A 26,776-nucleotide genomic window follows, 5' to 3' on the forward strand; every position below is an offset into this window, starting at 1 on the left:
CTTCCATTTTTCTGAGAAATAACCAACAAGAAAAAAAAAGACTTTATCTACAAAGGAGGAAAAAGGGTAATTAAGCTCTGAAACTGGACTAAGATGGCAAAGTGTCTGATGCTGATGATTCACTTAACTTACTTCACAAGCAAAAAATGTTTCAATTGCTTACCACAGCTTCAGCCCATTCTGGTATGCTGGATTCAGTTTGTTCTCCCTCTCACATGTCATCTACATGAAGAAAACCCTACAGGTCAAATTTAACTGCTTTCTGTCTTTTTGCACGTTCCCTTTACGCTTGGTAGAGTCAAATCCAAAAAACACAAAGCAAAAGATCCAGGATTAGAAGTTAACAGTTCTGTTCATGGCACATCAGACGGGGAACAAGGTTCTGCTCTTTCTTCAAACAGTTCAAAACTGGCTGCCTTATTAAAAAATATAAAAAGGGATGGCACACAGTTGTTGAACCAATATGAAAAAAAAAACTGAATATTAGGAAGCAGACTAAACACAGAGACTGTGTATTAATCACTTATTCAGAATAAAACTAGGTTTTAACTAGCATATATAGGCTGTTTTTGAAAATTACCATGGTAAGTGTATACAAAAACATCCATTGTGCTTACCCAGATTTATAGCAGGATCCCTCCCCCACTGATAGCCCTTACGGTCAGAGAAGACTCACTGAGCTATGTTGAAACTTGTGGAGGAACAGGCAGGCACAGTTGAAATAACTGGTAGTCTTCTCGGCGGAACTGAATTCTCAGATTTTAGCTCTGGGAATCTAAGCTTTTAAAATCTCACAATGCCTAAGCTAATCCAGTCATCACTTTTACAATAATTATAGAGGAAACGTTGTGACTATTAGCACCAATAAAGAGAAAAACTTCAAAAGATCTTCTTTAGCACTGCATTTGAGAGATAAAGTGCTTTGCTTTAATATACAGTTAAAATGTCAAGGAAATCTTAAGTATGGAAGAGTTTAATTAAATACCAGCTCAACATATTTTGGCAATGTAAAATTCACTGCTGGCATACTAGTTAGCAGAATCATTTTTACAGCAAAACATTTTTTTTCTATTTATAAAAAGCCTGAGGTTGATTAAGAGATGCCACATTGCAAACGTCCATAAACTTTGTTCCTGCAGGCCGGTATCTATTATAAAGTGTATTTACTGTAACAAAAAGGAGATGTTGACATACCCTGTGCTGCTCAGTAAACTTGCAAGAATGGATACAACACATCTGCCTTTCCAGTTGGAGTTGCGAAAGTGCTAAGCAGCTCGCTTTACTCATTAACTAAATGCTCTGTACATGAATGCAGAGAACAGAAAAGGGACATCTTATATTAAGAACAAATGTGCAGACTACTCACAGACAGCAAAACCCACAATCAGCATACAGAACCAACTCAAGAACAGGGCTTAATTCCCATCAGCAGAACTTGGAGCACGAGTTAAAAAGCAGAGCTGCAGCACTTAAGTATCTTAAGGAGAAGAGCCAGATTCTCACGAAACACAGAGAGGAAAACAAACAAAGGAAAATTGTCAGCGCGCATCATTTCTGGGTCTTCCAAGGAGTCCACTGAAAATTTTTCAAAAATTTGGATGTTAGAGTAACCAGATTTCCCTAATATTAATATTTTGGGTGAATATAAAAAAGATGGGAATGCGTATTTTATATGATAACAAAGATACATTATTCACTCTACAGAAAAAAATGCTAGCGGCAACTTAAAAAACAGAAAGCCAACCGGCTTTATTTCAAGCAAACCAATTAAGCTCATATTTAAAAAAAACTTTGTTTGACAAAGTCATTACAAGTTAAGGTCTTTGAAAGAGTTTGGATAGGCAGGATCCATTTTCTGAACGTAGAGCTTAAAAACACGGGAGTATGCATATGTTTAACATCACATACACATGTATATATAAAGGACACAGCTTCGCATTTTGTGTGTACACTTCAAAAGAAAACACTTAACAAAATGTGGAGCTATACAGACTATACAATTTACACAGGTGGGTGTCATTTCAACCCCAAATATTACCATTTGCTAGAAAACACTTTTATTTTGTACAAGACCTTGACATGATTAAGTTTACTCCTCACTCAGGAGGCTGAAACTGAACAATAAACTAAGCCGTCAAAAGACTTTATTTCAACTTGTACAAAAGGCATTAAAAAACCTAAAATACATGCTTTACCAAATATATTACATCATACAAGTCAGCGTGGTGTTTTTGACAAACCTAGCTTAATTTCATCCACTTTTAATGGCATATTTAGTTGAAATGCAGAACTGACTACACTGGAAAACATTGCTTTAAACTGGAAAACATTACTTTAAAATCGATTTCCAAGTGTATCAATTACCTTAACACAATTGCTTTAGCCAAAAAAAAACAACAAAACCAACAAAAAAACAACCAACTAAAAAAACCCTGTGTGAAATAAGGAGCTCCCATTCAGAAAAATGTTCTCAGTGTTCTGTGTAAGCATCACGTGTCATTTTGTCTGATTCTCCCAGCTAGACATGGTACCCTCGGCAGCATGAGAGGCATTTTTCTGTCTGCTTGGCAGATGGATTCCTTTTTAGGATGGTTAAATTGTTAGTTGCTCAAAACCAAGTTTAATTTCACAATTGGTGATTTAGCTAGAGTTGTCAAAACACGTGGGAACTGCCAACAAGAAAATACATCACATCTATTGAAGCTCTTTTTGGCCTCATCTTGATAATATCAGACACAGTAAGGCATGTAGATCATAGCAATTACAAGTCACTCACGATCCTTGTGTGATAGGAAAAACATTTCCCCCTCCTCTCTGTATTACCTGACATAAACTGCGTAACAAAAGCCGCGTGAAGCATCACACAGAAGTGTGTACCGGTGTTGCTGAGTGGGAAGGAGATGAACCTCTATCGGAGGAGGAAGAAATGGACCGTGTGGCAGCTTCCCGCTGCAGATCTTCAACCTTCTTCTGGAGCTCAGACCGGATGGCAAGGAGCTCTTTGAGATTCTGATGGATTGGAACCTGCAGGTGAAGAAAGAAAAGGTTTATGTTGACTCTAATAATAAGTTATCTTCTCAAGTAATGCTTCCACTGCTTTCTGCAGTAAGACAACAAATCCAACAGCTACGATTTTCAGTCTATCAGTATTTAGTGAGGGTTTCCTTAGTCATTTGAAATGAAGCATTTCAAACCATCCCTTTCTAACAACACAGTTGGCAGGAGGCCAACTCAAAAGACCGTTTGCAAAGCGAGCTGTTGGGATAGCACACACTCCAATAAATGTACTTCCCTGAGAACTATTTCCTCTGCCTGCTGGGACAGAACTTGTTATGCAAAGAGAGCAGAGTTCACAAAGCTGGCTGCATATGGAACATCTTGTTACTCATCCAGCCAGGCGCCTTTCCAAGAATCTGACCCCTTCCAGCACAGCAGTGAGAGAAGTGCACCAGGCAAGCCAGTCAAACTGCATCTCCTGGAGCCACACGCTGATAAACCTTTTGCAGAAGTGTCTCATACAGGTTGCTGCCTCTGCTGCTGACTCGGGCCACGGGTCTGCATTGAAGTTCTAGACAGACTTCACATTCTCCTGGAATACTCAAATATATCACAGACAAAGGAAGACCCAAGTTATGTTGCTTTTGCAGCTGGATCTGTTTTCTCAGACAAGCAGAGAGAGACCTCCCCTTCTTCCAAATGCCACAGAAAGCCCAAAAAAGTTTGGCTGTCAATTGCTTTTAATTTATTTCATTCTCTATAAATGCTGAATTGCTTACAGCTTTTGGAAAGCGCAAGATGGGAAAAGAATTTATTTGGGCTGTCAAGACAATCACAGGGAAATGCAGCACTGGGAAACCCAGAGCTTGCTAGACATAATAAGGAAATTATACCCTGGGCTTCTGGAATGCCAGGCTCCAGGGAACTGCATTCACCAGGATCACTGCCGACTGCTCACAACTATTTGTGGGGCTGGGATGCACACCTGAGCCTGAAATTCTCACATGGTGCTAGGTGAAGATGATCTCAAAAACCAGAAAGGGTTTCTCTCCTTGCTGTCAACACACAGCTGAAGCACAATTTAAGATTTTGCCAATCCTGACTTTTTAAAGAAATTAAAAAAAAAAACAAACAAGCAAACACAAACAACATGCACTTGATCTTGACATTTTCAAACTCTAACACTTGTGTTTCTGAAATAGGAAAAACACATTTCTAACTGGATTCATTTCTAACTGAATTGTAACTCGAGAGGATAAAATAGTACCAAACAGACTGTTTAAAGGCAAGTGAAACATATTTTTCACGGAATTATTTTTTTTTCTTGTTTTGTGGCTTAGCCCACAAACCAAAACTTCGGCATATTCACAAAGTGCTGCTACCGGTACCTCGGGAGCAATCAATTCACCCAGCATGCCATCTAGAGCAATTTTTAAAGCATAACTTTTGGAGTCTTCAGCAGAGCAATCGGTGCACACCACCAAGCAAGCTCCCGATGGCCCCGGAGTCCTGCCTTCGCTGTGGAATGAATCCCTCCTTGCGATCTTCTCCCACACCCACTGCACAAACACTTCAGCAAGCGAGGCCACGAGTCTGAAGAGAGCAGCCTCCTCCACTAACCAACACAAAGCACACCTACAGAAAGCCAGCTCTTTTTTTTTTTCTGAGGTGATTGTTAAGTCTTTGAAGTTCTCAAGACACTGATGACACACACTGGGCAATTCAGATTTTGGTGGATCCCAAGGCTTTCTGGACTTAGCACTCTCCCCCTGTAATTTTTTTTCTTTCCTTCAAGTACAAGATCCCTTCTTCCTCCACTCCCACGTCAGAGTTCTGCTTTATGAAGACGTCTTTCTGAAACAGTCGGGTCGGTGACAGAATGATTTACCACTGCTGTCATTAGTCACGCCAGCCCTGGGTCACGGGAGATTTGTACACCTGAGTTCTGCACAGCTTAATCACGATTCGGCTCACCAGGCCTATTTCTCCTAGACCCCTCTCACACAGGTGTTAGCTGGCGTGTTCCTCTGTGCTGTGCCCGATTCCCATCTGGTTTTTGGGGAACCCACTACAAATCCTTTCAGGCTATGCAGCACAAACGCCACTGCAGGACTTGGCACGCTGTGTAAAGCGCTTAGGGGAGCCCGGCTGCACTTCTCCATCCTTCTTCTGCATTCCCCCGAACCCAATTCCAGAATCCACATGTTCAAACTTGGATGTAGATGCTGTTCTCCCCATGCTTCCATCTCAAAGATCAGGAACATCTTAAAATAAATGCTCTAAATAACATTAATGACATTTTAAAAAGCAATGTATATTCAAGGCATGGAAAAGCTCTTCAACACGAAGGCTGCAAAGTTATGCACTCCAAAAATTAGAAAGTGTCAGAATGAAGATGACTTCTCCACACTTAATTCAGCCTTCCTGTACATCTGGATAAAATCGTTGGTTAAATAAACATTAAAACATTAGTTCCTCCCTTGTATTCCTGATTTATTCAGTGCACAGTTTGATGCTACTCAATTAGTGAGCAGTTTTTTAGCATTCAGTTTTCTTTGCAGTGCCTGACCCCATCCTTTTTTTATTCCTCTGAAATAAAAAATGCTCAGTTTTCCTCACGGACTTTTCTGTACTTTCATCTCATGTCGAGAAACCAATTTATTTCTCCAGCACCCCAGTGAGGCAGGGAAGCATTAACACTCCACTTTCACAGCCAAGGATGTGCAATGAGCACCTCCTAATCTGGACCCCTTGGCTCTCAGGCTGGTTTAACAGAGAATTCAGGAATTCTGCCATTCAGCCTCCTGGGTATGAAGCAGGACACCGGGAAATGCCCCCTTCAACTGCTTCCAAACAGTGCACGTGAGGTTTTGATTCCACCCACAACAGCATCCTTTACGGTCCTGTCTAGATCACCTCAAAGAAAGACATCCAGAAAATGAGCAAGGTGGGCTGTGCACAACATAACGTATCGTTACGACATCAGAATATACAGCCACTACACCAGGAGACAAGCTGAGTGCTGTCACTTCCTAGTTTTCAAGTGCTTAACTCTGCAGTTCCAATTAGACTCTTAGTACAGGCTGGGTGAAACTCAGTAAATGAACTATTTTCTCAGATTATATTCTGGGAGCAGAACAGAAAGCAGAGAGCTCCATCATGCTGAGCATTATCCACTCCTCGCTCCTATTCCCCGTTAGTCACCATTCTCTCCTCATCAGCTGTATCAAATCCATCTCCCTCTTTCTAACTCCATTTCCTCTCAGTTCCTGAGAATTTACTGAGATTGTTCCAACCTCCAAATTGGATTAATTTTTTTCCAGGATACGACCAGGCACAATTCTGAAAGATAATTTCTCTTCCTAAGATCTCATGTATGCCCTAGAGACGCAATATTGACAGAAAAACAGCCTTTCACCCCAACAGAAACCTGTAACACCGGTATTTTCATAGGGGAAAACATTTTTGTCAGATCTATTCTCCTAAGAAACTAAGCGTTTTTGGATAAAGTTTTACAAAACAATTCGGTCAGGCACACATACTTGGTGGCTCAACACAAATCATTAAAGGCTGCCAAAGCTGTAAACAAGACTGAGTAGGGTCAAAAAAAAAAAAAGTAATCTTTTACATTTTGGCCATCATTTAATAAGTGAGCATTGGATGCAAACACTGCAAAACAGGTCTCCATAAGTATCATTGTGCCATTTCAAATGGCAGTGTAAACACACATGATTTTCTAATGTCTTTTTCAGGAAAACACTTATTGTTGCTTTGCATTTAACGCAGCATCACGTGCACACATACAGTACCACGTGGATGCACAATAGTATAAAATGATAACGTTTCATACCAGGAACTTCAGATACATATTTTAATGTCCTGTGATAATGTGTCAAATTCACTCTAGAGAAATCTTTCATGCTTTCAGAGCATTTTGAAACAGCCGACAATGTACTCATTAGTGATAAAGGTCCGTGTTAGAATGACACATGCTTTGGGTAAGAAAAAGGTGATACAGGCAGCTGAATAATATAAAGAAATTATAGACGTCATTTTTATAAAAGAACTGAAAAACCACATGGCATGAGGAGCTGCATTTTCTCCCAGGTATCTTAAATTCTGCTGCTGTAATTCCCTTTCCTTGAGCAAAACAGCAAATTCAAATGTGAAAGAATGAAAACATAGATAATGTGCTAGAGAGAAAAAAAAAAGGTGGGGGAACAAAGCCTCAATCTCAAGTCCCATGTATGTTTTTTATAAATGAAACTGTTGGGAGAATCAAATAGAACTGCTATCATGCAGCTTCCTGCTGTCTTGGAGGGAGAAAGAAGAGGATGAAGCATCTTCAGATGCAGTCTGTCACAAGACCTGTGAAAATAATAAAGTTTACTTCTTGTCCACACTTCCTAAAGACTTACTCCCCAGCAGACCTGGTGCTGCCAGTGTTTCCTCATGCCATCTTGTGCAGATTCTGACAGCTAACTATTGACAGTTTGGCCATTTCACACCATTGTATTTCAGTGCGATTCCTCTCTCCAATAAAGCCTTCTTCAGAGGGAATGGGTCCTGCAATCTTGACAATAGTACCTGTAATGGCTTGCTCTGAATGAAGTTCTCCTTTACTTTGCCACTGTGGGGAATAAAGGGAAGTGAAAGGGTGGCAGATTGTGCGAGGAACAAGAAGCCTGGAGAAGATCATTTATTAGGAGATCTTGTTATCACCTCCAGCCTAGAAATGTCCACTTACACAGCACCAGTTGTGCCTCCACGACAAGCTTTTATTACAGCCTTGTTAGGAAATCGTCTAATTGATTTGACTGAGATGAATTTGTTGGGAGCCTGACAGCAGATGCCCTGCTTCCTCTCTCTCATCATGCCTCTCAAATTAGGGACGGGAGCTCAAGAACTGTCTCCAGACCCACCACTCGTTTTTTGCTGCTCTACTCCGTGGCGTTGATGCTAGGTTTTGAGAAAGGCGTGCATCCCTCCCTTTGTAACAGCAGCTTCCCAGCCCATCACCTTAGTAATGCTGCTAGGCAACACCAGGCCACGAGAGCCAGTTCCCAATCATCTCTCTGCTGTACTCCAGGTGAGAGAAAATAGCTACTGCTGCCGCACGAGAGGAGCCTCCACAGATGAAAGCTAACCCACCAGGGCATTTACATCTTTGGTGGGCTGTAACTGGAAAATCGACTGGGCCACTTCTCATTAGGTCTTCAGGATGTTTTGCCCGTGCTAGTTAAGCTACTACCTCAACGTGCTGAAAATCGATCCGCCTCCTTTCTGTTACTCACCAAAATATTCTGGTAAAAAGCAAAGCAGAGATCGCAGGATCAATATACTACATTTTAACAGATTGTGGAGTGTTAACTTCATCAGGGAAATCTGTCATTTGCCTATTTATAAAAAATAAAATCAGATTTCTCTAATGACATAAAACTTACTAAAAAAAAACAGAAGTTGATAAAACAAAACCCAAACTGTCATTTATATCCGATGCAGCTAGAAATACAATCCCAGCAGGGATAACAGGAAGGAGCTGGCCAACAGCACTGACTAGTGGGGACAAGGGCCTGGATCCTTGCTCCAGACCTGCAACACCTCAAGAAGACTTTATGGTGTCGATGATTTTTTAATTTATTATAATTACTACCCCAATGTTGACTCAGGAGCTAAAACAAATATGACTGACTGCATGTTGTTGTTCCCCTCCCCATCTCAGAAGCAACTTAAAATAAAAAAATTAAAACCAACTTATCAAGATTTTATTTAACCAAGTTCTGAGATTTCCCTTGCTTTTAGACAATTCACATTTTTGCCCATTTCAACATTTCTAAAGTTTCTGGTCCAACTTTTCTGTATCAAGCCTTGATTAAGCACAGAACCTGCTTCTGCTCCTCACTTATACCTAGCTTCTCCTCTTGCACTTCTTCCCTTCCCTATATATGCCTGTATTGCCAGTTGCCCTCTCTCTCCTCTCTTCGGCATGAGCACTCTTTCCCTCGTGAGATTGGACATGATCCTCCCACTCCTACTGATACTATATTTGACACCCTTGACCCAAGCCAATAAAAAACAGCAAAACGCTGTAAAATTGGAGTTAGCCAAGTGGAGTTCTTCACTCAGAAAGAACTGATTGAAGGTTCCCACCAATATATCCTATATTGCAGTGTTATCCAGGTAAAATGGGGGGACTTTCATTTTCCTGCTTAGCCAGATTTGTACCGTTTCATTCAAAAACAGGTACTTACCTCTCCTACATCCTAAAGACAGGGCACCAACTGCCTATAATAAGCTGAAAAATACTTAGAACACTACTAAAGAAACATCCTTTATTGCTTAAAATACCACTGATATGAAACCATTTTTAATTGAATTATGCACATGCACATCAAAAGCAGAACCTGGTGTAGCATAACTCTCAGAAAAAGCCACTTCACAGCTATAATAAATTGTTCCTGCCAGGTGAAGACTTAAGGAAAGAGAAATTATTTCTTGTTTGTTTGTTTTTATAATTACACTTACACAGAAGCTACAATTTCAGTATACATACTATAACACGTATAAAAAACACCTAGACATAAGACAGCTTCATTTCCAAAAAAATTCAAACCTTCCTTTTCTTTGAATTACTACAGTTCACTTTCAGTATTGATTTTCAGGCTTTCATTCCCAAGTAATCCTTCAGGATCCTGAAGTGCTTGTGGATAGCAAAATTTGTCAACACAAGGATAGTTATAAAAGAAATTATAATAGCTACTCACTTATAGTACCGCCAAGTCTTAATTGGATGGATATCTACTGTGTATTACTGTACTAGCTCAAGGACAGCCATTCACATGAAAATTGTTCAACAGTGAATGCATTTTGTCTTGTTCAGTGAGTATACGTTATCTATTTTAGCAACAGGGAAGAAAGGCTGCAAAGAAAAATGGTGATTTTGAATTCATCTCTTGACTTAAGACTGTCAGTTTTTCCAAAAACCTACTCTGTGCATTGCAAAAACAACAGTATCTTTCACTCAAGCTTTTTGTTCCTCTTCATGAGGAGCTGAAAGTCTGACAGGCTTGCTTTTAAAACCTAGTTAACAGTATACTCATAGAAAAAGTCAATCTCAAATGATGGAAACAGCAGTTTTCTATAATAATCAATACTTCCACACTTATTGTAAAGGTATGCTCCTGGGAAAGCAACCAAAACCTCCAGGCCTTCTGGAAAAGCAATACCTAGCAAAGAAAAATTATAAATCCTACCATGTGGGAACTGGAACACAGATTTTGCAAACAACTGTATAGATTTACAGGCTCAGGAAACTCTACATGGTACAGACTAATGCCATTACTTGTTAAAACCTACAGTCCATTTAGCTTTTGACATCTGATAGATTAGAACAATGTTTTGAGGGCTTGCTCTTCAAAATATGTTAGGAACAGCCAAAAATTAATATTACTTGTACAGTATTAGTTTCTCCTTTTCTGTGCATGTTCCGACACAGTGCTCATTACAGGGTAACAACCTTTTCTTTTCCCTCAAATAACTACAGATCCATTCACAATGCAGGAGAGGGAGTTAGTCTGTATTGTAATCCACATCGATCAAATACAGAGCGGTTTATCTGCCGATGTATGTTACCTGCATTAAGTCATGCTCTGGAAATCCCGACTCAGACACACAGAGAGAACCAGTTGGGTACTGTAAGAAACTTGCCTTGCCTTACAAGAAGCTCTGCAGTGAATGCAGGATGAAAGCTAGCTATCCAGGGCAATACTCAAGTACCTAACCCACAAGGTTCCTTCTCCTGACATCTCCTGCCTCATTCTTTCATGCAAAAAGGATGGACTCAAAACCACGGATTGTGGACCAGCAATGCCAAGCATTTCCAGAGCCATATGATAGCCTTTTCCTGCCAGAAAATGATGATAAATCAAATGTGCAAACCTTAAAAATATTACAACCAATGTCAACATCAGAGAAGAAAATGCTGGGTAACTTGACCAAAGGCAGGTATAATGGTTATGGACACCCCATGTGCCAGACAACAAGTTATACCCAGTACGTGGCAACACAAAGCATCTCAGTAATTGTATTTTCCATTTGAATCTCAACTCTTTTTCCAGTACCACTTAGCATCTTATTTGTCCTTTTAAATAAGCAATTTTTTTGTTTACTGACACTGAAGTTTAGCTGAGATCTGATCGCTTAACTGTTCAATGCGTCAGATTCTTCTGCAATTTCTACACAGCAGAAAAAAAGGCAGCAATCATTGTACCCTATTTATATGCTTTCCAGATAATTTCTGCATGCACTGTACAAACAGCTATTTATGCCTGCTTTTTGTTTTCCCTTTTTTTTTTTTTTTTAAGCCAGCTATTAACCTCCGAACAGACTATCCCTGGCTGCTCGTGGAATCTCTGAAGACTGCCTGTAGCAGACAATCCTATCCCACTGCTTGAACTGAATTCGTTGTGGACAGTGCTAATCTTAAGTTCTGGATCAAAGTACCATCTGCACCGAGCCTGACTGAATTTAAGAAGAGATTGGACTGTGCACTTAGTCACATGGTCTGAACTTGGGTAGACCTGTGCGGTGTCAAGAGTTGGACTTGATGATCCTTAAGGGTCCCTTCCAACTCAGGATATTCTATGATTCTATGATTCTATGAAACTCTTCACACACACAAAAAGAATGAGTTTGAAAAGTCCTAAGGTTTCCTACAATACTCTCTCTAGCACAGAGGCCGAATTTCCAGAGCAGAGCTTGGAGAAAAAATTGCAGGCATAGAAAAATTAAAAAAAAAAACAAAAAACAAAAAACAAAAAACCTGTACTCCAAGGGTAGCTATAAAAACAACTACATGTACTCTAATGGACGACGCAAATTTATCAACTAAAATACATCCTGGTCCTTCCGTTACACAGAGCAAGCCACAGCTTGAATTGAAAGTACCAGAGTTTTTACTCACGCTCTGCATATACAGATTGTAAAGTGTGTACTAGTTTGAAAATACTGCCCCTGCAGAAGCCATTTGGAAACATCATTTGTTGTGTTCCCCCCACCCTCCAGAGTTGCCCAGGCAGATAACTAACCAACACCTTGCAGCCAGAACTTCTCAGACCACTGTAAAGAGGTCTGAACAACTACATAGGAAAGGAAAGAGAAATAAATGGCATCATCTGAAAAAAAATCAAGAGCATTGTACTATCTTATCTATTCCAGGCTAGTAGATTCATCTGTAAATACAGCAGCAGGTACCCACAGATCACACACCTCTGTACAGAAGAATGAAAGAGCTCATCTTCCACAGGTCACATAGAAATACACATTTCTGCAACCCCAGGAAAGGGCAATTCTGAAAAAAATCCCTGTTCCCAGTCAATGAATTTAAATATGATAGGACTAAAATCTATCTGATTTTCTTGGGACAAGAAGTCAATAATGATGTAATACCTCCAAACTGAAACCAAGGAGCGTTTTATTTCACTTAAGACTTAGAATGACCTTGTTGAAGCACAGCTTAGCAAAAAGGGAATCTGCAAGAGATATCCACATTTAACCGACAGTTTTCCTCAATGTTACTTATCAAGACATTGTGCTTTGAACCCTCTGGAAGGAGGCTGTGTGTCACCTAATTGCACAGGATCTATTGCAATATAGCTGTAATCCTAACATGGGGCTCCTGATATAATAAATACCATCAAAAATACTGGTCGAGCCTTCCATAAAACACTGAAGTGATGTACCATGATATGTAATCTTTTCTTTCCGGTGCCTCCAACAGAGAGTATAACTTGGTGGCCAAACAGTTCTTGTATTTTCTCGTTATGCCAACTCTTCCCACCTCTTCACTCATTTTGTTTGGACAGGGACTGACTTTCACGTATGTTTACAAAATCTGCCCACTATAGATCCCAATTAAATACAACTGATAACCTGACATTGCTGCGGGTCAGTTATACCAAATTGTGCATAAACCATACAAATGTTTTCCAGCAAGCAGGCTAAGGAAGGATGACATGTTCTTAAAAAGCAGTTGACAATTTTACTTTAAAGTCAAGAAGATTAAAATATGCCTTATTTCAAGTTTTAATGTGTGCTAGAAAGAGATACCTAACATTTATAAGACTACAGCAACCAAAATAGAACAAGTGAGGGAAACGTTTCAGTGAGAAAGCAAGCAATCGACACTTCTCCTGTATCTTAAAAGGTATTTTTCAGATGCCTGGATTTCTACCAGTGTTCTGTCCTTGAAACTTACTTAGGAACACATCTTTTAAAACAGCCTGTGACTTGTGGGTGTCTAATAAATTTGAAACTCACATCTCATGCTAACTGCCAGCAGATGAAAGCAGCTTTCAAACAGTCACTCAACGTAGGTAATTTATCATAATACGCTTGGGGATACCTTGAAATGTTACCTTAATAAAGAGACAGCGTAGCACCCTCAGATATATTATGGTTACGAAACAAACTGATTGTTCTTTCTTCAGAATTCACAGAGCATACAGAGCATTCGTTTGATGAGATTCAGAGATTTATCTGAATAGCAGACATTACTTATCAGAGCAAATACGGGATGAATCAAGGAGCATGTATAGGGACTGTTTAATCTTTAGCATGCCAACTTGAAAACAGAAAGGTCAATTGAAAACAAGCATCAGTAAGACAGTAAGCATCTACAAATGAGTTGGCGTGTAGTCCAAGTCCTTCACAAACCACTGCTGTATTTTAAATCATTGTTGGTAAATGGCAAAACATGATTCAAGATAAAGTTATACTAAACTCTATGAGAAGGTTAAGGCAATAAAAGTATTAAAAAGTGCTATAAAATATTATAGAAGTGTTATAAAAGTAATCTTCTGATAACAAAGTTTGTTAATGACACCTTTTACAAGTCACACGGTAACACTATTCTACTGGTGTCTTTAATGAACATTAAGCATTTTACCATGTTTTAACATATCCCATACCTTGTTTTAGAAAATTACCCTATTCCCCATCAGCAACAGACAAAGAGTACTTTGAAATGAAATACTGCATTTGACCTTATGAAAAAGAGTATTTTTATTTTTCTCTGTACTTTTCACTAGAACATAAAAGTCAAGTGAAAACTCATACCTGAGGCCTCATTCTTGGGTTCCATCTGACATAGTAGTTGACCCACAGTTCCAAATGGTTCAGACTGGCAACAGGATACAGGACGTGGTTCTCATAGTTTACGTAGAAAGGATTTGTGAATTCATCTAACTGACTGTTTATATAGGACCACAACGATACAGTCTTTGTGCTTAGCTCCTGATTTAAAAAAAAATATAGAGATTATATAGATTGCAAAAATACAGATAGATTATAAAAATATAGATATGCAAAAATATATATAGATTGTATAGAGTGCAAAATCTTAAAACGTGAGGTTAATAACTATAAGTCCGTAACTTTGTGAAAATTACCTTATCTACTGCAAAACTGCACTCTGAAAACACCAGTAGCTGATCATTAAGTAGCCTTAAAACTTTGTCAAAACTTTTAACTCTTGTTCCCTTCCAAGGCTAACTGAGAAAGGAGATTCATGCATATTATTTTCAAAGACACCAAGGTCTAGCTAAGCAAAAGAAAGCTATACTGGTCATAATTTACAGCAACGTCTACGGCTCCTTAAGCCTATGGTTGCACACTGACCAATTCAAAAAGATTTAAAATTAAATTAGCCTTGAAAAGAAAATCGGTGAAGAGAACATGTAGTCTGAAAGATCCGAAACAGCATTTGTGGAAAATAATTATTCTGTTCTCCTACTAGCACTATTTGCTCCTATCTATTGATATTATGCTTTGATGCCTATTTTAGCTTTACTTGCACTTCAGAAAGTTGTATTATTCTAAATGTAATCAGCATAAACATTGTCAGATCAAAGTTTCTAAATCTGAACTTAAATCAGATTCATCTTGCAATTTTACACTCCTTCAGTGTTGTAAAGCATGTGTTTCTACTACCGCTGAGTCTTAAATTGCATTTCTTTATTGAGAACTGCATATGACTACTCATTTATGAAAAAAAGCTGTTTGGAAACCCTGTATTTGCTGAGAATGTGTTATTCAGCTCCATCTTGTGGTATTTGCATGCAACTTTTTCCCTACAGAAGCAGTGAGACAAACTAGAAAAATAACAAAGCCAAATCTGCCAAGGAATAGTTACTTCATGTTTGTGTTAGAGCAAGTATTGTAAACAACAAAGCCCAAAGTAAGCAAAAGTATATTTGGGATACTAACAAACTTTTTTGTTTTTTAATCATTTTTTCCAAACTCAAAGTGTTTCATGGAGCCCTAGCTTCATTCATTCAGGCATTTTAAATTTCCTTGGTCTTCAACCACAGGGTCAATCAAATTACGCCCTAAAGTGACCTGCAAAGACACGCATAGGAGTTGCTCTGGAAACTGTTGAAGAAATGTTAGTATCACTTGATAATGTTTACTTAAAATTGTGTATGTTGGCCAGAAATATCTGAAAATTAGTTTTCTAAAACCCACAAAACCCACAACAGATGATAATTGAAGAAAAAATTAGTAGCACCTCAGAGGTAGAGCATTCTCGTACCATGAAATTTAATGTTCATGTTGTATTTGAAGACTATATGGCAAATTTATCAAAAAATACAGCTGAAGTGTTTTTAGGTCACGTATCTTAAGCATTTTCATGTAAAAATCAACAAATTAAGAATGTGTATTACAGAAGTTATTTACCTCTTTTAATCTCTCTTTTTCACAGTTGCATAAGAAAGTCCCGAAGAGACAACTATAAAGATGATCCAGAATGGTGATCAAAAATAACTCATTGAATTCAAAGGCTGCAGGAAACTGAAATTAAAATAAATGGTTAAATTACTTTAAACTACATTTTAAGCAATGTAGTAAGGAAGAAACTCACATGTAAGAAATAACCAAAAGATTCGGATGAGATTTTTTTTCTCTTTTAGTGATTTTCAGGAAAACTAAGCAATATCTGTAACTCCCACTGCAATAAAACATTTCACCTACATACTTCTTTATAATACTTCTACATATTTCTCTCTATATATATCCCTTGGAGACGAACCTTACATTCATTGTGCAAGTACACTAGTATATAAGCGTAAAAATGTTAGCTAATATGAAAATGTTGACTAAAAGCAATTCGTTATAAGGAGCCCTATCTAACAACATTTGGTTCTAACACACCCCAAACTGTCTTCAACATAAGCTTTATGTCTTTTCTTACAGACCAAGAAATCATTTTGAAAGAAAAAACAAACAAAACAATGGATATTTAAGAGCTTAATTTCCTATTCTAACATGTGATGAATTGAATAATAAATACAACAATAAATACAACATAAAATACACCTAACATATTTAAAACCTTTATTTCACTTTTTACCCAAATAAGTTATTTTTCTCAATTTCACCTCTTGAGTTTACCATCAGCTATGTACAATAATCCTTTAATCCCTCTTCTTTCGCTATTAGAAAGTAAATCCTGTATGTAAGAACTGTTATTTCTGTTACTTCACTGATCGCTGTTAGCTATTTTATTCACAAGTAGAGGTTACCTGACATATTCTAGAAAAAAAATGGAAAATCTGAAAACAGACGAAATATTTAAGATGTGTATTAAATATGTAGTGCTTCAAAAGTCATAACGGAAGGAATTAATATGAAGAGTATGGGCTGCTACCTATTCAGGTGGAAAAGTCCTTCTTCAATCATATTCTTTGGTAGGACTACATATGGCAACTGCTTCGCGTGACAAAATAACTTTGTGTTCAGTGTGACAGGGCCTCAAACACAGATATGGGATGATAAACACTTAATAGAAAAACATTTTTAGAAGACTAAATGAAAATTTTAAAAGTAGCGTTTCTGTAATTTACCATGACAGAGTGTTTTTAGAAGAGATGTTTTTAGGACAGACGAAACAATTTTTTTTCATTCCCACTGAAGGCGTAAGTGACTGCAGAAGTCTAAAATGCAGTGTTGTAGATTCATAATAAAGAGTTTCATTCCATATGCAGAACTCTCCAGTCAATGTTTCAGATGTGAAGCAGAAAATTGGGTTCTGCCTTGTGCCACTGAAGAACACTGAACACCTTGGCACGAGTGATTCAAGAGCTAATTTAAACACAAAAATGACAAAAGAAGACAAGTATACCTAGGAGGAATAACCCAGCAGTTGGGACTGGATAAACTAGCTGATCCAGGAATTCCCCCTCAATGTCATCTGTGATTTATGAAGGGCAAATGTTCAAGCATGTTGAAGTAAGTTGAATAACACGCAATGATTGTGCTTGTATTAAAAGCAGAAAGATTGAAGTTTTAAGCAATGCTCTTTTAAAAGAAGACTGATTTTAGTCAAACATTGCAAAAACGTTCTCCTTCCAAGGCTTCTCAAGCCAGGATACGCCAACTTTCAACTCAAAATTTTGCGTAAGCAAACTATTGACATCATGGCTCACAGAAAGAATGGAGCCTTCCTGTTGACCCTGCTATGGATTAGGCACCATTCAATAGTGTGCAGGGCTCACACTGGGGCTTCTCTCACAAATCAAGTTTGTTCTCAACCACCTAGCCATTTGTTTTTATAAGACATACAGGAACTTGATATTATCAAATTCTTTTTTTCAGACATGCTCAAAAGTTATCACTAGCAGCACTCCCTTCTCTTAGTAAATCATGCCAGAACTTAATTACGACAATCTTAACAACGTATATATGATTAAAAAACAAACAAACAAACATGAATCTGATAAGCGGGTCTGCCAGAGCTAGTTAGGAGAAAATTTGGTACCTCATAGATTTCAATCTCCTGGACCCAGCTCAAAGCAGCAATCAGATACATAAAACAAAAATAATTTGCAAAGCATCAAAATGATATTTGGAAATAACTTTGAGGACAAAGCCCCTCGTAAAGGGACTCTCTTTAACTGAAAGCACTTAATGAGCCTTGTCACATTAGGGTTCTGTGTTGTGATGGGCCCGTACTAATCAGACGGATGCCGACACGGCTGCTATTCCGATCCAGTGAAGCATATTCAAAATTCCATACATCAGTGGTTGCACTGCAACTAATTTATTAATAAGTGATAGCACTTTATTGAAACTCTGCCTTTGAATACAAGAGTTGTACTGTTGGAACTGATGTATCGAGACTGTAAAGCTTCTATTACTGCTGCTGAAAAATCACTGACCTAAAAATTCTTTGCTCTGTAGTTCCAAGCCCATTAGCGTCTGTTTGAAGATTCAGGTGGAAAAATTCCCCAAATGAAAATTTACTTCTTGTCAAATCCACTAATTGCGAGAGAACACATGGGTCATTAAAAACTCCCACTTGATGCTTCTGGAGTTGCGTTTTTTGTTGTTGATGTTGTTTTTTTTTCTTTTTCAAGGAGGTACTTAAAAGAAGAATTCTCTTGTTTAAGAAGTCTGATGATGCCAAGCGGCATCTGATTCAGAAGCATGCAAAATAAACTTGCTTTTTCATTTTATAATCAATAAACTCATTGTGTACTATAGTAACATTTAAAGTTGAAACACTCTGCGGAATAGTCCTTATGACTGTGGAATTGGACTGAATTACGTTAACTGAGCAGGATATCATAACAAAGTACATTACAGAAATTAATCCAGAATGCATCTCTGGCAACCGCTGACATCTGGTAATAAACACAATGCAGCTTTTTACCAACATACCTTCCTCCTCTGTGGGTACTGTGCAATAGAGGTAGAAAGATAATGCTTGAACTGCAATACTACATGCAAATTTTGCAGTTTTGTTTGATTTTTAACAGGGCTTTAGTATTTCATCAGATCACATGTGGCCGTTCCAATTTGACATCTGCTGCTCAAAATCATCAGAATTTATAAACAGAGAAGGGAAATCACTTCATCATGTTTTTTATTAAATCTGATAGCATTGTACTTCTCTCAAGTTCTCTATTACTGTATTTGTTTGTCATCGAGACTGTAAAAAAAACGGGGAAATATAAGGCTGTCAAAGATTAAGTTTCATTGTCTGAAGCTATCCAGATGTCTGCATCTTAGATGGCAGTTGGAAATTCTCTTGCTATATTAAGTTGAATGTTTTAAGAATGTAATTCTCAGAACACAAAAGTAAATTTGCTTGCTTTGAGCCCATGCCCAAGCACGAGCCCTTACACACACGCCCTCCCAGTCATTAACGCTTATTTGAGCTTTGGAACATTTCTCATATGTTTGCCATGGATCCTAAAGCACGAAACTAGCACTGTTTTATGAGCAAGTGATCTGCACAAGGATAAAATAGAATCCTGGTTTTCCTACATCTATGTCAAAGTAATCACAATCTTCAAATGTAATCTCTAGGTGTTGAAGTCAACTAAAAAATATAAATAAGTGGGCAAGAACTCTCCAGGAATTATGTTTTCAATTTTTTGTGCTGTAACATTAAAGATTTTTCAACGCCACTGCTGTTCATGAATTTCACAATGGTTTCTGGATCCAGGTTTTGAACAGATGTGGTACTGGCTAAATATTCCATAGCTCCCCCCCATTTATTTTATTTTTTTTAACAAGAGGGAACTAAACTGTTTATAGCAAGAAATTGGAGGCAGCAAGGGAGATCACAAAAATAGAAGAGGCTGCTCTTAATTAAGGATCTCCCCAGAGGACTTTTGTTCCTACCAGGTGTTTAGATCTCTCTTTGCTATTGTTATTAGCTTTCCTCGGAGAGAGGGGCAGCATTTTTCTTTTTTTTTTTTTTTTTTTTTCCAGCCATAATAAACAGCACATTAATGCTGAAATGCAGATACACAGAAAGAGAAAGTCTTCAAGTGACTCTGGACAAGGGCCCAGTATTACAGCAGGGAGCTTTCGTAATGCACGTAAAACAATTGTTTTGAATACAAGTTTTGGAAACTGTGATGCAAGGTTTTTAAGAACCGCGTTCAGAACAAGAAGACTGAGGTAAGAGATCTGGGAACACTAGCTTCACATAGAACCAGACCTTTACCTTCCTCTCCTCCAAACAAATCACATCATATACAGACTTCAGTACTTCAGATTTTACTATAACAGCACAAATCAATGTTAAGATTCAAGGAGAGTGAAGAAGAAAGAGAAAGAAAGAAAGGAAAAAGAAGTCAAGCACTTCTAATTTACTCAGAACTCTCCGTGTGGACAATGAGTTTCAGCAACACCATTAAAGAGTCCCAATATAAAAGCACAGAGAAATCTTAAGTTTATATTCATGTAGGTAAAAACATTGCCCAAACACCTCGGTACTGTGAACACCCCCTGGGGAGCCTGTGCCAATGCCCGACCATTCTCTGGGTGCAGAACCTTTCCCTCACACCCAGCCTGACCCTTCCCTGTCCCAGCTCCATGCCGTCCCCTCGGGTCCTGTCGCTGTCCCCAGAGAGCAGAGCTCAGTGCCTGCCCCTCCGCTCCCCTCATGAGGAAGCTGCAGGCCGCCATGAGGCCTCCCCTCGGCCTGCTCTGCTCGGGGCTGAACAAACAGGAGACTTGGGATGCTCCACATATGTCTTCCCCTCTAGACCCTTCCCCACCTTTGTAGTCCTCCTTCAGACGCTCTCCAATAGTTTTATGTCCTTATATTGTGGTGCCCCAAACTGCATACAGCACTTGAGGTGAGGCCGCACAGTGCAGAGCAGAGCGGGACAGTCCCTTCCCTGGACCAGTTAGCAGTGCCGTGCTTGATGCACCCCAGGATACGGTTGGCCCTCCTGGCTGCCCGTGCATGCTGTGACTCACATTCAACTTGCCATCGACCAACATCCCCAGACCCCTTTCTGCCGGGTGCTCTCCAGCCTCTTGTCCCCCAGTCTGCACATACACCCAGGGCTGCCCCTTCCCAGGTGCAGAATCTGGCACTTGCTCTTGTTAAACTTATCTGAGATCAGGCTCACTTTGAGCTAAAAGTTCCCCTAACATACATGTAGTAGTACACAGCCATAGCAAAACCAACCACAGGAACACATACAATTGTGCTGTTAAAGACTGTATTGTCCTACAGGAATTACATTTCCAAGAAAAAGACGAAGACCTCATAGAAATGTACTAAGCATCTTACCTGCTTTGTCATTTGCCAAACACAGTCAATGAACTGAAGGAAAATGGGAGATCTGTCTGCATCAGCATGATCATCACCTCCATGTCCTACTCTCTGAAAGTCAGAATAAGATTTTCATTTCAGTCTAGTGTATTTACAGCGTCACCCCAACACTTTAAAGCTGGTATTTTCCAAAGATGAACACGACAAGCAAATCTTCCATAAACCTAACCTGTATTTTTCAACTACTGAAGATGCATATTCACTCCTAATATTCACTTATGGGCATGCCTTTGCTGTTCAGCAGAGCTATAAAGTCACCCAGTCAGTAAACATCTCCTGGTTGTTTCCCCATCTTCCACTACACAGATGTTTATTTCTGTCAATGGGTCAAACTGGTAGGTATTTACTATGACTGTACTGAAACAATGATTCTTCCATATCCACCTGCCCTAAGTACATATTACTTCTCCTAAACCAACCTCAAGTCAGAACCCACAAAAATTTCATAATAATCTCTGCCCTAATTCCCTGCTAGCCCTTGTGTTAAAATAAGTACTGCAATGTTAAGTCACAACAACGGTTGCAGTGATTTTACCTTCTGGACACCTTAAATGTTTTTTCTTGGTTTTCCATTCTTAAGATTTTTAAAGATGAAACAATGTGTTATAATCTCTCTTCCTTACAACTGTCATGTGATCTTTTTAACAACTAAATTCAAGTAATTTATTGTTTATTTTATACTAGACATACCTTTCGTATGTCACACAAAGATTTCCCATTAAAAAAGGATCGCTCACAATTCTTTACAGAGTTTGATACACTCACACCATTAAAGGAAGGATACCAGAGATGATAACAAAAAAGCAAACTGATGTGAGAAAACATACTATTCAAAATGAAAGAAGGTGACAAACTGCACATAAATCCTTTCACCTTACCATTGCAAATCGGTGTCCAAAACTTATCCATTCTTTCTCTATAAGGATTTCAAACCCCTTGATAGTTCTGTAATAGCTGTCCAGCATTAGCATAGCTAGCGCAGTAAGTTGTGCAGTTCGATCCCAACCATCGCTGCAATGTACCACCACAGATGTTTTACCAGACTCAATTTTATCTGCAATTCTTACTGCTCCAGCAAGAAGCATCTTAAATAAAAACAAACAAACAAGCATATTAAATACTAACCAAAACTGCAAGAGTTGTCATTTTATACTCTTACAGTTCGCATATTTAAAACGTTCAGATTAATTACATAATCAACAACTGCTTTAAATCAGATTTCCAAATGGTGGCATGCATATACCTAGAGGTACAAAGCCAGTTCTAAACCATGTGCACACTGCTGCTACCACGTCTCCATTGTTAGTACAGAACAAGAGAAGCTGGGAATCCCTTCTCTAAATTAAATCTGAAATTCTGTGTCATGATGAAAATAGATGCAAATACTGGAACGTACTTCAAAGGCTGAAGATTCAGTGTTTTCAACGTTCATCATCACAGCAAACACGCTTTCTTCCTCAGCTTTCAGTTCTCAACTACTGAGTTTAGAGAAAAAGACAAACCATCCAGCTAATCTAAACCAAAACACAACCCAAACAAAAACAAATTGCTGGCTAGGAGCCTGTGCTGATTTGTTGATGCATGAAGTATACACAGTATTCAACCCAAGAGCAGGCCATTAATAACTTGGGTTCAGAGGCACGCTGGGGAGCAAAGGAGAGATGGCACAGAACTGAGACCACTTGTGTGAACTTGTTATTTGTCTCCCCCACAAAAAACCCTCTCCTAGTTTTCTTTGGCTGCTCTCTATATTTAATTAAAAACTTGAATAATCTCTCTCCTGTGAAGATCTGTCTCTAAAACACAACCTATGATAGCACTGAAAAATGTGTGTGGGGGGGAAACACTAGAACAGGAGCACAGGAGAAATTCGTATCCCAACATTAGAAAACAGTAACTTGCAAAATACTCGCATTCATCCCTTCCCAGGCATGCAGAAACATCTTCTGGGAAGAAAGAAGGCCTACATCCACAGGAGAAGTGCGCAAGACCAGTCTTTGAAGCCATTCCAAAACCACGTTTTAGAGATAATTTTCACTGATTGTATCTCTTACAGTACAACTGAAGGATGCTCGGATAGAAATATCATGAAGCACTACAAAAGCTTGTATGAGAGAGTAAAGCTTGTGGTCTGAACTAATTAACTGCCAGTTACTTCAGTTATGAAGATCTACTGCACTGAAATATTAAAACAGTTTGGTCTTCAATAAAAACAGAAAACTTGTCTGTATAACATACAGGTATGAAAAAGTTTGATCTATTGTCCTAAAGAGAATACAGATACCTCTGAGGAAGTACAGCTGAAAAAAAAAAAAGGCTAGAACACATACAGGCAATAAGCAGAGAATGGGAAAGAAAAAACAGAGTTACTACTAGTATCTGCGGAGCAAACAAAGCATTTTATTCTACTTTGGGCAAAAGCCTTTAGAAAAAAAGAGCTGCTTTCTCCACAAAACATCATTATTCTTCATAGATGCTTCAAAATTTATCAGCCATCACAATATTTCAGTTAGGGCTACTAATGAATAATTGGCTTTTAATTGGGTTAGAAAATGAGAATTGGTTTAAAAATAATTGACAACACAGATTCTGCCCTAAAAGACTGAAAAAGTATCTTGGAGGACAGGAGGAAATATTCTGGGTGTACAAAACACAGCAAGTGAATTGACCCGAGTTGTTACTACTGTCTTCACACACACAGTGTACCCTGTGCCTCCCCAGCTACTTCCAGATCACACTCGATGTGTTTTTTGGGGGCACAGTGCCAGGGAATTGAATTTCTGGTAATGGATCATATCAATCTGGGAGGCGATCCCACTGTTCTGAGCCAGGAAAACAGAAGAGGCATTAGAGTAAAGCTGTGGATTTGTTAATTGCTGTTTTGAGTCAAATCAAATAGGAAGGGAAGGCAAGCAGTTACTGGATAAAAGTACAAGGAGATGCTATCAGCGCTGTTAACACGGTAATGCCAGCTTTTAAGAAATCAGGCTGCAGTTTGTGCTGCCCACACTGTAACATGAAGGGTTATATTAGGGACAGGTTCATGAAGAATGTTACACATATGTCAGATCTTCTAAGTAACTTAAATTACGTTTCAAACTGCTATGCTAATGTCACCTGTGAAACAATGGTATTAAGGTCCACTTCAGTCATTGTGTAAAAGCAGAAACCCCACTGAAATCAATGTCAATGAAAGGTGACCACTGGCCTAAAAACCTCCACTTTTAAAACTAGACGATTGTATTTAATGTCAGGTTGATTAAATAAAAATGAAAAAAAAAAAAGTTTCCAGCTACTTGGATTCTCAAAGCTGCTTGAAACAGTCCAACTTCAAGCGAACAAGAAAATTATACTGTTCCCAAAAGGTCATTAAATTTGCTTAATTTTTAATTTAAGCATTTGCTCCCTCTACTGGTTCTCCTGCAGCAGTTAGCAAGCTAGTGTTATTAGAAGAATGTAACTAATGAACAATCCAAAACATGTTTTGCATGAGTGACATGTGAGGCAATTGCTAATAAAACAAATTCCAGTCCACCCCTATTCATCATAAACAGAAGAGTGAATGTGATAATGAAATAATCTATTCTAAAAGCATTGCAGAGGTTAATCAGACTGTAAAACTATGATAGTGATTTATTTTAAGATTACGTTAACTAATAGAGCAGATTATAGCCCAGTGCAGCACAGACTATAAACAGCCCATGACGGCGGAGGTATCCAACACATGAATACCAACATTGCATTGAAGGAGAGAAGGATGAGAAAAGACTGCAGGATCTACAGCAAAGTCCTTTCGGCAGTTGTTCACATACAATCTGAAGTTCCCAGGGCAGTTTTCCAACAAGAAAGGATAACCCTGGGCTGCTCACAAACATTCTCTCTCAAGAAAATAAAACGTTGTCCAACACCAGTGCTATCAGTGATTAACTCATTACCTACCAATACATAGAAATGGTAACACAAATTTACAATGGAATGAATATATACTTTACTTAAAATGCCATGTCCTAAGTGACCATTTAAAAACAAAGCATTTTTTTTTACAAGATTATCCTGATCAAAGACATGTGTTTAAATCCAGACATTATTTTAGTAACATTTTCAAAAAATGAAAGTAAATTACATGGTTTAAGAAACAATTGTTAAACATCAAAAGTGTTTTACCCTTATATATTCCAGCCAATGCGTTGAGTCCACATTTGATAACCACCGAGTCTCATCAATAGTAGGATAAACTATTTCTTTAAGTTTACGCAAGGATTCTCTCATTACATGTATATTGTGAATTTCGAGAAAGACCAGCTCTGCATTTGGGTAGGCACTTTCACTTTCATATCCTCCACCTTTTGCCTGTCATTCAAAAGGTAAAAATAAAGAAAAGAACATGTACAGTACTTCAGTATAAGGTTGGAAGAGTTATTTCAGTCCAGTTTCAGGATTTTTTGAGAAAGGATTATTTTAGTACTAGAAAAAACAAAACCAAAAATATGCTTTTAGTGAGAAGCACTAGGAGAGAGGTTTTTTTCTTAGAATAAAGAAATTCTATTGCAATAGGATTGATAACATTTGATAACACATCCAAACAGTTTCTCCTTTTTACTACTTAGGTCCTACTTAGAAACCTTAGGTCTTCTGTGGGTGTTACAGCATTATTTCTCAGGTCTATCTTCATGCTGCCTTCAACTCCTACCAGCCTTTCCAAAATGCTCCAAGCAACTTACCTTCCTTCCCATGCTCTAGGGATTTTTTTTTAATAAGAAACTGTTTTCACATCAAGTTCTCCTTATCTTCATCTCTTGCTCAGTCTTCAGCCCTGAAATAAAGACAGAACTACCACTGCTACTTAAGTTATCAACCTACCTTGTTTGTATCTGCAACACTATTCTGCCTGGCATCAAAGATGATAAGTTTATGTGACTGAGCATTGGCATCCATTATTGTCTGTAAGTATTTTTCATCTTCTTTACAATGCTTATCATTTGGGCCAACCAATGGTTGACTGCACCGTGTTATTGTTGCTTGGCTCTCAGGATGAATCCAGGATAATACCTGGAATAAAGCAAAAATGATTTTAGCTTACTATACTAATATAAAAGCAGGAGGCCAGAGAGCAGTTAGACAATCACTGACTACATGGCATCAATTTTCTGGCAAATCAACAAATGCAAATTTAAGGACAAGCTGATGCAAAACCATTATTTACAACACACCAGCACCACTCATCCTAAATGTGGAGAAGAAAGGGAGAGGGAAGTGTCGGTCTCTTCTCCCTCATAACCAATGATGGGACACACGGGTATGGCACAAGGGGAGGTTCAGACTGGACATCAGGAAAATTTTCTTTACTGTAAGAGTGGTCAAACACTGGAACAGGCTTCCAAGAGAGGTGGCTGATGCCCCATGCTTGTCAAGTGCTCAAGAGGCATTTGGATAATATGCTGTAACTTTTGGTTAGCCCTGAAGTGGTCAGGCAGTTGGACTCTATGATCTCTGTCCCTTCCAACTATTCTATTCTATATCTGATCAGCTTGAAACATAAATGAATTCTAAACAATTTTTACTTCTAATAAAAACTAAGCTTGCCACTGTATCTTATTAATTAGGTTTGAAAAGAACAACAGAGGAAGAAAAACTGCTTCCATG

At 38.5% G+C, this 26,776-nt stretch overlaps 1 protein-coding gene across 2 annotated transcripts in view; it reads right to left on the minus strand.

Moving 5' to 3' along the window:
• Nucleotides 1–1,724: 1,724 nt before the first annotated feature.
• Nucleotides 1,725–26,776, minus strand: part of MTMR1 (myotubularin related protein 1) — a 38,608-nt gene continuing 13,556 nt past the window's right edge. For both annotated transcript variants that reach the window (XM_068697370.1, XM_068697369.1), the window contains 7 exons: nt 25,994–26,182; nt 25,298–25,483; nt 22,012–22,218; nt 21,092–21,184; nt 15,733–15,846; nt 14,113–14,289; nt 1,725–3,024 (listed from right to left, as the gene is read on the minus strand). In XM_068697370.1, the coding sequence (XP_068553471.1) occupies nt 2,860–3,024; nt 14,113–14,289; nt 15,733–15,846; nt 21,092–21,184; nt 22,012–22,218; nt 25,298–25,483; nt 25,994–26,182 (1,131 nt within the window). In that variant the 3' untranslated portion in view covers nt 1,725–2,859. The remainder of the gene's footprint in view (nt 3,025–14,112; nt 14,290–15,732; nt 15,847–21,091; nt 21,185–22,011; nt 22,219–25,297; nt 25,484–25,993; nt 26,183–26,776) is intronic.

The sequence above is a fragment of the Anas acuta genome, chromosome 13, assembly GCF_963932015.1.
Source record: "Anas acuta chromosome 13, bAnaAcu1.1, whole genome shotgun sequence".
NCBI lineage: Eukaryota > Metazoa > Chordata > Aves > Anseriformes > Anatidae > Anas > Anas acuta.